Source organism: Ricinus communis, chromosome 1 (genome assembly GCF_019578655.1).
Source record: "Ricinus communis isolate WT05 ecotype wild-type chromosome 1, ASM1957865v1, whole genome shotgun sequence".
Classification (NCBI taxonomy): domain Eukaryota; kingdom Viridiplantae; phylum Streptophyta; class Magnoliopsida; order Malpighiales; family Euphorbiaceae; genus Ricinus; species Ricinus communis.
In genome coordinates, this window is record NC_063256.1 from 4,278,911 (window position 1) to 4,292,432 (window position 13,522).

The 13,522-nt window shown below is 31.2% G+C and overlaps 1 protein-coding gene across 1 annotated transcript; it reads left to right on the plus strand.

The window, feature by feature from the left end:
- Window positions 1-10,497: 10,497 nt before the first annotated feature.
- Window positions 10,498-12,939, plus strand: LOC8260604 (transcription factor TCP14). Its single transcript, XM_002522359.4, has one exon. It carries the CDS (start codon window positions 11,327-11,329, stop codon window positions 12,587-12,589), a length of 1,263 nt encoding a protein of 420 aa, XP_002522405.1. The 5' UTR covers window positions 10,498-11,326; the 3' UTR covers window positions 12,590-12,939.
- Window positions 12,940-13,522: the final 583 nt, after the last annotated feature.

The window sequence follows — 13,522 nt, forward strand, 5'->3', positions numbered from 1 at the left end:
AATGTACGAGACATAGACCCAAAAACTTAGGTAATTGAAGTCTAACAGAGCCATAAAACTAAAACAAATAAAATAAAACATTAGAAAGGAGAAATTTGGAATATTAACATGAGAAATTATATAAAGAAACGAAATAGATTGCTCCCGACAAGAAGCCGATAGCAGCACAAACAAATGGTTATTTCAGCAGGTTAGAATACAAAACTTTGACAAGTCCAGAAATTTGAATTTCTAAAAAATCAAATCCACTTTCTTTTTCATTCATACTTCTAGCCGTGATTTTCTCAAATTCTTTCTACTTTTAATCTCTCAACTAAATGTCCCTTTAATTAAAATATTATACATTTTTCTTTTTGAAATTTATATCGGTAACCAAAATTTAAGATTAAAAATACGTATAATAGTATTGGATATGCAAATTAATTTAAGGAGGAACCATTTCAGTTAATAAATAGATTACATGTAAAAATCTTCTGCATGTAAACGTAACTCATTTACTACACAGCTTACGGCCACATTATCCACATATAGAGACATTAGCTTAAAATCTTGGACCTCCATATTATATTTGGACCAGAAAATTCAAGAATATTTCTGGGTTCAAATAATTGAGATGAAAGGTCAATATCAATAGAAACAAGAATGGTTGTATACGCTGTATATATAGCTCAATCATTATGGGGAAAATAAGAAAAGAAACAGACAGTAGTTTACCTGTTATCTTTTCCCATAATCCTTATTTTCTTTGGAGATATCTATAGTAATATATGTCGGCGCAGTGATTTAGACAAAAATTGGTTCCGAATGATTCACAAAAAGACATATTAAGTAGACTAATCAAATCACCTCACCTCTCTCTCTCTATCAATAGACTATGGTACTAGTGGCAAGTGTTCCTTTTGGATGAGGCTGCTTCAATCATGGAGGTAAACATTCATACAAATGCCTATTCCTTTGAAAGCTACACCTTTCTATCATTTCTTTTTTCAAGGGGCTACCCAAGTTTCTCTTTACATTATCATTCAAATTATATGTCTTCCCACTCATCCTGTAATCCTTTCACACCTAAAATTGGGCGATTATATTGTAGACTAGAAAACCACTAACTTAAAATGATTTTAATTAACTTGTTTGCTGGTGTGAGATATCATTCTTTTAAGACTTGCAAATGGGACTTTATTTTATGGTGCCCTTTAATTATTTGTAATGGTCTAAACTCAAACAAATCTAGTTAATGTTTAATAAAATTTAAATATTTTATTTAAAGTCTTAACAAATTTAATAAGCTGGAAACTATATAACAAGAGTTAATTACATCTTACAGTTAATGTATATAAGAATTCAGACAGTGAGGAGGAAAGATATGATTTTAAAGTCCTTTTAATTTCAACAACAAATACTTTACCACTTAGAAATAGAACTTAAATATAAATCGTTAATATAAATTCGTAAAAGCTATAGATAATACTAAAATTTAAGATTTTATCTTTTCAATTAAAAAAGAAATTTAAGATTGTAATTGGAAGATTGAAAATGGGTAGTGGAGAGTGCAATTCTGCTTTGGAAGTTTAATAGTCAATCACGTGGCAAGCAGCGACTTGGAAATCAAGCATTTAGTGGGTCCAATTATCAGAGACATAAAATGTTTTCACATAAATGGTGACGGTGACTTATGTTTTCAAATTCTTGGTGGCCTATTCACATCAAATCATTGATGCATCTTCGTCGTAATTATATGGATAATGACTCATAATTTTCTCTTTTTCTTTTTATTTACAGGAAATTGAGTCTATCATGTCTGGATTTTATATTTTTAACTCATGTGTTTCATCTTTTTTAATTCTAGAACTCACTAATTTATCATATTATATTTTTTATTTTTTATTTTGATAATTAAAACAATACCAATTTTTTCACTGGGGTCAAATCAATTAACTATTTAATTCAGTACCCAATCTAGATTAAACATTTACACTATTGAGTTTAAAGTAATATTAATTCTGCCCTTAAATTATTATTCACAAATCCTTTCTTAAAAAAAAAAAATAAAAAATAAAAGACTGATTTGCATCTTATATGATACATGTCACAATTTGGTGAACGTTAAAAATCATTAATAGTTAGTAAAAAAATGGTGAAGGACACATCCTTAAAAGTTATGAGGTCATTACTAGGTCAAATGTTATAATTAACAAAGATAATCCACATTACTTAGCCTCTAAACATAAACATAACCATGTAAAACAACACAAGACATTACTCTTAAGCAAAATGATTAACAGCAGCAACAAAGAAAAGGACAGAAGCAAGTAACAATATATACATATAGAATAGAAGAGCGGAGCCTAAATGGGTCATGGGCGGCTAACATAGCCCAGCCCAATTCAGAAGCAGACACATCACTTTTTTTTTTTTTTATAATTCTATTTTATCTTTTATTATCATTTCTGAGTCCAGAAAAGCAGGCAGTATGCTAAAAGTCATGCTTGATGTGACCCAACTCCTTTTCTTTTCCCTCCCTCCCCTTTTCAAGGATGAACGGTCCATTTATTCTTAATTAAATAGAGGGTTTCTTTTTCTTTTTCAAAATAGATATATACAAATGATCATATAATAATTATCATTTTGTGAATAATCATCTAAATATTGGACATTATAGTACTAGTATATAACTATATATTAAGCTAATGATCTACGCATAGGAAATCAAAATGGCCGATTAAATATATATATATATTCTTACACTAGAATATATGAATGAAGTGTAGATATTGGAGAATATTTTCTATATCTTTTGGTGTTTGCTACTTCTTGTAGAATTTGGCAACAAAGAAATATATGTTTCTACTTAAATGGAGAATCAACTTATTTCTAAAAGGAAATTGACTTTTTCATTTAAAGAAAAAAGATATTTAAACTTATACAAAATCATAATAAAATATAATTTATATAAAGATGTATTAATTAGCTACCAACCACCACTTCCCACCACATTTGAGAATACTAGACATTGGCTGTCGACAATGATCACAAATATAATGTTTCAATTTTTGTAATTTTGAAGATTAAAAAAAAAACTTTAGAAAGAAAATAAACTTTATTAGACCTCAAAATAACACCAGCGATGATAATAATAATAATAATAATAATAATAATAATAATAATAATAATAATAATAATAATAATAATAATAAAAGAATCAAATTATCAGAATTATGATATATTACTTTATCTTATTAAGAACTTAAACTATATATTGTTAAAAATATGCTAAAGTGTTGATTTGAAATTGACAATAAAAAAATTATTTATTTCAAATAAAATATAGACTCATAATTCTTCTTTTGCTTTAATTTTAACTTTTTTTTATTTTAATCTTGAATTATAAAATAAAATCCGATAAATAAATAACTCTTGGAATTCAGCTCAAAGGCAATAATCGAATCTTCTGATGAAAATATGAATCAGTCGAATTTGAATTGCTCGTAGATTTTCCTTTTTCCTTAAAAGAAAAAGGAAGAAGAAAGTTTTCAAAGGGCATGGCGGGGAGCGTGAGAAGCAAACGGACGCGTGGCAAAAGGATAGGGAGGGGGAATGATGGCGTAAGCCCTAGGAGGAAGATTCCAACTGTCGAGAGCGACGTGGCATTGTCAGCTAAACAACCAACTTAGCCAGGGAGAGTAGAGAAGGACATTCCCATTTACTGAGCTGGACTGTGGGTCCCATCTTCAATGCAAATGCAAGTGCATTAGTTTATTCATTTTTTATTTTTATAATATTTTCTTTTTCCTTTTACAAAAAAAAAAAATAAAAAAATAAAAAAATAATTGTACTGGCTCTGTTCGTCGACCAGTTCTTGCAGCCATTTGCTTAGTCTGTTTGGTAGCAGCAAAAGAAATCATACAAACTAAATATAAGAATTCATTGTTTACTGTTTACAAACAAAATGGTCAACTTTAATGACTTCTTCTTGGTATCTGTAAAAATAAGGATGACCTTAATCAGTTATCTCTTATTATATAGTCTAAGAGTTATTGAATCTTTTATAAATTAAAAAATGATATGTATAGCCTTTTTATGATATTCTTGTTCATTTTTTTTTATATTATCAAAGAGAGCATGGATAATCAATAACTTAGATATCTATTTATATTAATATGTTTTTGTGATTAATTTAGTTAATTATACTAACTTGTCCTTGTTAACGGTTATATTAATCATTAATAATATAATTACAACATGTAGTAATTAGCATATCTTCTATCCTTTCATTTTATATGATATCTCTATTACATAAAAAATCCTGACAATCAAAGAAGAACAAAATTATGACGATAGGCTTCTTTTATCAATGCTGAAATGTGTGTGTGTGTGTGTGTTTTTTTTTTTCAGATCAATTATATCCACAAAGCATTGTTGAAGTTATTTAAAATGTATACAAAAAGCACACGCATTTATACTAATAAGAAGTCAATAGACAATTAATAAAAACCTAAGTATATTCTAGTAGGTGCTACTAGGATCAGATTAGGCCATCAAGAAAAGCAAAAAAATAAAAGATGAAGAATGAGAGGTTGGATCAGATGCACAAATAATCTTAAGGATGAAAATGGGGATGTGTAATAGATGCATGGAATGGATGCCCTGTGCTGCTCTTGTTTAAGAGATCTATAAGCCCTATCAGATCAAAGACAGAAGAGAATCCTCATCACTTTCCGTACCCTGCTGCACTAAAAGCAATGTATTCATATTTATCGTCAGTGGGTCATTCTTTACCCGCAACTCTTTACACTAATTATTTATTAAATTGCCTTGATTTTTGGGTATATATATGGACCAAGCTACATGTTATCTTGATCAAAGGAGCAGGACATGACATAGCTGCTTTAGAGCTTATCAGCTTATAATATATATATATACACACTCATAGAACTTCTTTCAAATGATTAATAATCTAACTGATGCTTGGTCGGTCAGTCTCGTTTATGAGCAAAGATTGAGTCGTAATCATATGAAGTCAACTTTTAAGACCACATCAAGTTTTGGCCATTTGTTTCTAATACTGATACAAGAACTCTGGCCAGATTGTCTGCAATATTATTCAACTAATTCAGTTGTAACATTCTTCTGAAGAATAAAAATGTAAGAAAAAAGCCAAATAAAAATCTATTGATATTGTTGAAGTAATGTAAACGAGAAATTAATCCAGTCAGTGGTCATAGGAATAAGCTATTGATGCCCAATCCACACCGTATTAATAAAAGGTGGAGTAGCATTTCGTCATAGCTTAGCTCGGAATATGAACTCATACGGATATAGATAGGTGTTTGTTGGCCACAATAAAAGAATTTTGTACTAGTCGTTGTTTGGATGGGAACAATACCCATGAGTTGACCTGATGATTCTGGCAATGGGTTGTTTTTATTTTGCACTGACACATTTGATTAATCAAGAATTTGACTATTCATATACATATACATATACATATATATACCGATCTTACAATAATGTCGGCAGATTTGCTTGTGCAGGCATGCACAAACATATACATAATTGATCTGGAAATTTCATACATCTTGACTTTTGGCAGAAAGAGAAGGACCTCTAATATAGATTTAGGGTCATCAACCGACTTCTTTAAGCCTAAAATAAGTGCAACTCATGATATTTGCCTAGTTATTATAATTTTGAAGCAAGCATCGCTGCTGTTATACCAAATCCAAAAACCTCATGCTTCAAAATCTAAAACCCCAAACCCAGTATTAATATTTTATATCTTCAAGGAGTACTCTCTTTTTGTTTGTTTTTTTAATAATTTATTTGTTCTAAAATTTGTCTGGTTTCATCTTTCATTAGATTTTTTTTTTTTTTAATTCTGAATTGAGGCTTATAATCTACAAATTAACTTTTTCTATCTGATCGCCTGAGTATAGCAATGGGGTTCTCGATCAAAATCTAAATTCATAATCATAAGCACTTAAAAAAATTATTTTAGTAGTAGTGACTGACAAAAAAAAAAAAAACTTATAATGAAAACCGTAATAATAAAATGAATGGTGGTAGGAAACGTAATAATAAAGAAAAACTAAGTTCTTGGAATGTTAAGGTTGTAAAGAATGATATACAGAGCGAAGGCATGCATTAGTTTTGATGAATGATGGTTAGTGAGTTTGTAACTTTCAAGTGATGAAACCATCTTGACCAAAAATAGTGGAGAAAATGACTTAATGGTAGCTCAGTAACGGCCAACATTCCGACAAATTTGTTTGCATGATTAGCCAAAATGGATGGTGAGCCATCTTTATCACCGGCATGGGTGGCAAGGCACGTGATTTCTCAGCAACGCATTTGCCCCAAAAAAAAAAAAACATAAAAATTCCATCCATTAGCTACTACTGTGGTATATCATCACTTTAAAGTAGTGCTACCTTTTTCTTATTGCTTTCATGGTTGATTTATAGTACATCATCTTGGCTAGCTTTGGGACCATGTAATATTATAGTACTATGGAATAAGGATTTGTAGTCAAGCCAATTCATGGCCTAGAGCTAGCATGAAAAAGGATTTTGATCCTTAATACATATATCTTTATTGGGTCCTAGCTAGTCTTATATTTATATTCCAATCAGTCGCAGGCTGCCCAATTTTAAGCATTGCTACTGAGTTAATTACATTATCTAAACATGGGTAATTTTGGAGAGCACCAAACAGCAGGTATGGACTCCATATCTATAAGAGATTAAAAATGGAAATAATTATGATTAGTGACTGAATAGATATACGTATATGTGCATATTGATTTCTAATTTCTTGGGCAGAAGAGAGCTCTCTCTCTGTAGATATATTTCCTTGTCAATGAAAAAACTTCAACCAACTACATGGAAGAATTAATACAGGTGGTCCCTATGAATTGATGATTCTGATTGACTATATCTCTCTAGCTAGCCAGCTTGGAATTTTATATATATATATATATATATATATATTGTAGTGAAATTTTAGTGGGGAATTAATCTTTGCCACTAAAACTCTTATGAAAAAACCAGATCTAATTTTGAAATATAATTTCATAGGACCATATTAAACATAATGTTATATTTGATTGAATCTTTCTTCACAATAATTATGATGGAAAAAATATCAAATTCAAATTAAACGGATTCAAAACACTCTTACTGCATGGATCGGAATATACTTATTCAATTGAATGGATTGATTCAATTAATAAAAATTATGTTTCGTAATTTCATAATCCAATTTAGAATTCAGTTCATTTGAGAAAAATATATGAAAAAAATAAAATGATAATAATAAAGTTATAGTAAAATTGAAAAAGATATTTTAATATTACGAAATGCATCAATAAATTAATATGAAATTCATTTGAAAATTCTATCTATTTTATTAGAATTTAGTATAATTAATTCCACCTAAATTTAAATATGTAGAAATCTAAATTAACTTTCACTTTATTCAAAGCGAATAAGCTTTAAATTTACAAATAAATTTCATAAATTTTATAGATTTCAAGCAGATATAATATTATTTTTTTTATTAAAATAAATTGATACAATCGACTTTTTTTAATATTTAAAAAATAGAAAGTACAAGTTATTCGAACTCTGTGCTTGTTTATTCGACATATTGATGAATTGCGTCAACCTTATAATGAGATTTATATAAAAGGAAAGCAGTTATTCTATTTATAAATGTATGATTTAAGATTTAAGATTTATGCAGTTTTCTTTACCAAATAAAATAAAATAAAATAAAGCAGAATATGGTATAAAGGAAAAATGTAAAGAAATGATAAATGTAATAAGATGAATAACATGGTAAGTGTCAGAGCATCAATGATTATGGGTTTGATTCTACCTTATGACCTATACGAATTGTACCATTGACAAAGTTGATAACCTAAAGGCTTACACACAAAATAATTGTAAATTCTGGTTAGGATTTGACTGGGAACGTGATTATGTCGTTAGATTTGGTGACATTTCCATGAGACACAACCTTGATATTATTGGTTTCATCTCTAAAATTATAGGAAATTTATATAAGAAAATGAAAAAAAGAAGAAGAAAAATTGATGAAAAAAAAGGACGATGGAAAAGAAAAGAAAATAAAAGAAAGAAAGCTGATAGACGATTTGTGTACGTGAGACAAAATAGGGAAAGGGTGAAAAGACTAAGTGTCATCTAAATCAGGTTTAGTACAAAATCATCAAACGTAAACACAACCTTATTCTATTTTTTTTCAGTCTTAGGAATGTTCATTATCAATCTGATCAAAGTGATAAATGTAATATAATTTGCTGATAACATTATTAGCAGAAACTAATGATTAGAATTACTTGATGAAATGAAATGGGTTTTCATCATTGGTTAGGTATGTTGGTTGTTGAAAATTTCTGAAGCCAGCTGCTAGCTACTTTATGTCCATGAATATATTTTTTTGTTCCCTTCCAAGTTACATTTCAGACCTTCAGGCACATGGCTTAAACATGACATGCTTCTTTTTTTCTCTATCTCTTTCTTAATTTGTTATATGTATTATATGTGTAATACAACAGTTATATTTTCATTTTTCACTTGAATAAATTAAGATTTGTTTTGATATATATTTATACTGTGAATTTTTCACAGGTGAGATAGAGGGAAAGTATACAAATGATACATAGCTAGTCTTATCCGAGAGAGAATATGGGAAATTGAAAAGGAAAGACCAACACAAAAGGCTGAAGCTGAAGGATGTACTTGTAGGTCTAATAATGAATTTTGTCACAGTGACTTTTTTCCCCTTCTGATACTACTGTTCTTACGAATTGGGTCAAGACAAGACTATGAAAATATGAGATTTATAATTTAAAGATTTATATTATATTATTTTATATTTTAAATAGAAAGCAACTCTTTTATTTACCATATTGAGCTCCATATTCATTATAAAATTATGAGGTTTTGGATTTCAACCATAGTTGAAATTCAATTGATAGAAAAAGAAAAAAAAGAAATTCTATGATTTAACATATGACTGTAAGTTTTGCTCTTATAGAAGAAATAAAATTAAAAAAGATAAACTAAGTATAACAAATTTAGAAGGAATTAAGTTAAAAATTCAATGTCTTTATTTCCATTTGAAAACTGCTTCAGTTCCAGTTACTCCAAGGACTAGACCTTGACACATTTTTACAATTTTCATTTCTTAAGCAATAATTAGAAGAAAAAATTATTACAGTTTTAGTTGAATGAGAATTTCTTTTATTTTTTCCAGTAACTATATCAACTGTGATAACATACATATATCCTGAATGAGGAAAATGATGTCATATTAGTGTCTGTGATGGTAAAACTTTGTCTGTACGACCAGCCAATTTTGTATTGAGATCATTAATTATATAGATAAGGGTTTTCTTTTTCTACAGATACATCTGAAGAAATTGTCTCCCTAGCTAGTTCTTTGGCAGCATAAAAATTTTGAAATCTAATGGTCCAAAATTGTTAATAGAATGGAAAATTTTGTTTGACATCTGTAACTTTCTGAATTTAGTTTATCCACTAGGTTGGATCTTTAGTATGTGACAAAGAGATACAATAACATCTACTTGTAAATCTTTATGATCACAGAAAAGGCAAATTTTGAAGTTTGAGCTTTTAAACTAAATTAAAAAGGAAAATTAAAATTGAAGTGCTCCATAATCTTTTCTTAAGAAAGATTTTGTTAACGAGGACCACAAACCTTTTGTAGGATGGCTCGCAAGTCCTATGATTGAGACCTCAAATTTTGGCTTTATTAATTACCTTAGACATCTGCTAAAACTAATTCTGCATAACCATATTGTTAACTATTTACATATGTAATTTCTTTCCTTCCAAATTTTAGAAAATCAAATATTCATCGGTTTAAATGTATTGAAATGAATATGTTTGTAGAGGTGTTGGAGTAGCATCCATCAAGATGATTTTAGGATCTTCAAATCTGTTTTGTTATTTGTCTTGACATGTGTGTTATATGTATGTGTATATATATCCCTCTGAATAATAGAAGGGAGAGAAAAGAAAATATAGGGTTAGAGAGATTGACGTTCAAGTGAGCTCTGATTCAAGGCATCATGCAATAGTTATTAGGATGAACCACTAATTACGTACCATAAACCCTGATATTTGGAGATTAATAAACATCTATATTCTATATAGTTTTTGATTTAAGTATATATATGGTTCCCATTAATGGATTAATACTGTGGATGACTAATGACTTCTGTTATCATATATATATTTATCAAATGTTATAGCGAATATAAGAAAACTATATATAGTCCATAATTAGTCGAAAATGACAGTAAAAAGAAAATTCCAATAGGAAGCTGACGCCTGGTAATCTCTTTACCTAATCTATCCTTATTTATTTATCTGTTTTTGTAAAAAGAAAATAGAATAAATAATGAGTTTGGACATAATGAGTCTTTGAGGAGATGCGATGAAAATGGATTAAGGGAAAGAAAAGCAAATGGGCAAAAGAGCAAAAGGCAGAGAGAGGAGAAGCAATGATTACTGAAATGCACTGGGAACCACAATTAATTATCTTTTTTTTTTTTTTTCTTCTTCAGTTTTTTTGACTTGGGGAGTTGGGGCCCCACACTCAGTCTCAGGCCACCACTGTCTTTATGGATCGAATGATAAATAGCACCGCACGTGGAGTCTGAACCAAGCCACTGTCCAACCATAATAAACGCCTCTAATTAAATTGATAAAACAAACAAGTAAAATCCCCATAAATCTGGCAACAATATACTTTGAATTTTCTTTCTTTTCTTTAAATTTAAAAAAAACCATTTCTTTTCTTTTCCTTTTTCTTTCTGTTGATCTTGTTTGGTAACAATATTTTTCTTTCTTTTTTCTTTTTAATAAAAATGTATCCCACCATCAGCTCCATAATTCTCACTCATTGTATATGTTGCTTAAAGCTTGCACCCTTTGGCCTCTTCTCCTATCTCTCTCACCTCTTTGTGAGAAAACAAATCAACTGATCAGCTTGCCATCCCTAAGGGAAGAAATTCAATTCTTCATCTCTCTCTCTCTCTCTCTCTCTCTCTCTCTCTTAATAACCCTAACAACGCCACCACCACATAACAGATAAGTTACTGATAGAGAAAGAAAAGAAAAGAAAAGAAAGAAATAGACCCACTTGGCCACCCAAGTGAGTGAATTGAGGGTCACCTTATTATACAGATATACTACTAGTACTACAAACACAGCACAAAAGCAATTAAAAATTTTCTTTTTCCTTTTTTTTAAATATAATCCAACTCTCCCCACATCACATGATCATGGAACCTGAAAATGGGATCCGCACCAGGCCTAATTTCCCTCTTCAATTACTAGAAAAGAAGCAAGAACAAGAACAAGAACAACAGCAGCATCAACAGCAATTACCTGATCATCATCTTCTTCAGCAGCAGCAGCAACAGCAACAACTTATCTCCTCTTCTTCTTCTTCCAAGAAACCTCCTCCTAAACGTACCTCCACCAAAGACCGTCACACTAAAGTGGAAGGCCGCGGCCGCCGGATCCGTATGCCTGCAACCTGTGCTGCTAGGGTTTTTCAACTCACACGTGAACTTGGCCACAAGTCTGACGGTGAAACCATTGAATGGTTATTACAACAAGCTGAACCTTCTGTTATTGCCGCCACCGGTACTGGTACTATTCCCGCCAACTTCACTTCTCTTAACATCTCACTCCGCAGCTCTGGTTCTTCCATTTCAGCTTCTCATCATCTAAGGAACACTTATTTCAATCCCAACTTCGTTTCCCATCAGCAGCACCTGCGCAATAGAACCGACTGGGAAAGAAGCATAATCATCGACGAAGCTACTTCTCAGCACCAAAGGAGGATTCTTTTCCCTGATGATTCTTTAAGCTTTAGTTCTATTAGTTCAAGTAATAATAATGCAGGTGGGACTTTGAATACCGGTGCTGGTGTTGTTTTACAAGGAGCTGCTACTACTTCTGCCGATGTTAGTAAGCAAGAAGTACGCGATACTAGTACTTGTTTACAAGTACCCCATGGGGATGTGGAGACTAGTATAGGAAGAAAGCGAAGGTCTGAACACGAATTGTTATCTCAGAGTCATTACCACCAGATGGGAAGCTATTTATTGCAATCTACTAGTTCTGGGACAATTCCAACGACTCATAGTCCGACTCCGGCAACATTTTGGATGGTGACTAATCCTAATAGTAATCAAGTGATTAGTGGTGACCCTGTGGTGACATTTCCATCATTTAGTGCTAGTACTAATAGTATGTATAGAGGTTCTATGTCCAGTGGTTTGCGTTTTATGAATTTTCCTACTCCAATGGCTCTTTTGCCTAGCCAACAATTGGATTCGCCAACTAGTGGTGGCGGCGGCGGTGGCGGCGCGGGCAGTGGTGGCAGTAGTATTGTTACTGATAGTCACTTAGGTATGCTGGCCGCGTTCAATGCATATAGGCCGATTTTGGGCAGTGGCGCCCCAGAGTCTCCGGCAAGTGGGTCAAATCCACACCATGGAGGAAAGGATGAGCATGATACAACTAGCTAGTCAGCATGCGTAGATATGAAAATGCAAGCTTATGGTTTGATCAATTGCTTTACTTTTCTTTACTTACTATATATTAATTGCTTAAGTATATATATATACATATGCATTTTGAGATATAGGGCTGAAGTTTAAATATTGCTTTGAAAGTTGGGTTTAGTATTCGATTTTGGTGTGACTTTTAATCAGAAAAAAAAAGTTAGGGTTTGATGAAGGAAGTATTAACATGATGAGTAATTTGCCTCCATTTTTTTGTTAATATGTGCCACTAAACATTTCTTTCCTCATTTCTTTACTCTTTCTTTTTTCTTTAAATAATTATAAAATGTTGGTTTGTTAGCAACTTTCACTACCTAAAAGGCTAAAACATGTCTTTTGGTTCAAGAAAGATAGATTACTATGCATGCAATATTGTTGTAATGTAAAGCCTCATTACTAACTTCAACTTGAGTTTATTAGGTTTTAAGAAACTCTCAATTGTAAATCTCTCTCTCTCTCTCTCTCTCTCTCTCTCTGTGAAGTTAATTCATTGATCTTATTGCACTGCCTTTCACATTGCTCCCATGCATTTTTTTTAGTTTTTCTCATCTTTATATTTTGCCAAATGCACCTCCGGCTCTAGCCTTCACTTCTGCAGTTGGCCTATTGCTATCATGGTGTCATCCTATCAGAAGGCAGTTGGTTCAGATCTCTCTGCTCCAGCCCACTGTCTAAAACCAGAAATTATTCACTGACTATAACAAGACCATTCCTCCTCTCTTTTCTTCTTCTTCTTCTTAAGAAAAAAAGGGAAAGAAAAAAAGAAGAAATTTGTATAAAGTTCCCGCTCTCGGTACTTGATAACTGGGTCTTGTATCAGCTTGATGGCATTTCTAGCTCTTGCAAACCCTTAAGTGGGCAGAGACATTTTATTCGAATCATGATTCTAACCCCTCC

Coding starts and splice junctions, on each gene's coding strand:
- LOC8260604 (XM_002522359.4), top strand. CDS start 11,327: ATGATCATGGAACCTGAAAATGGGATCCGCACCAGGCCTAATTTCCCT.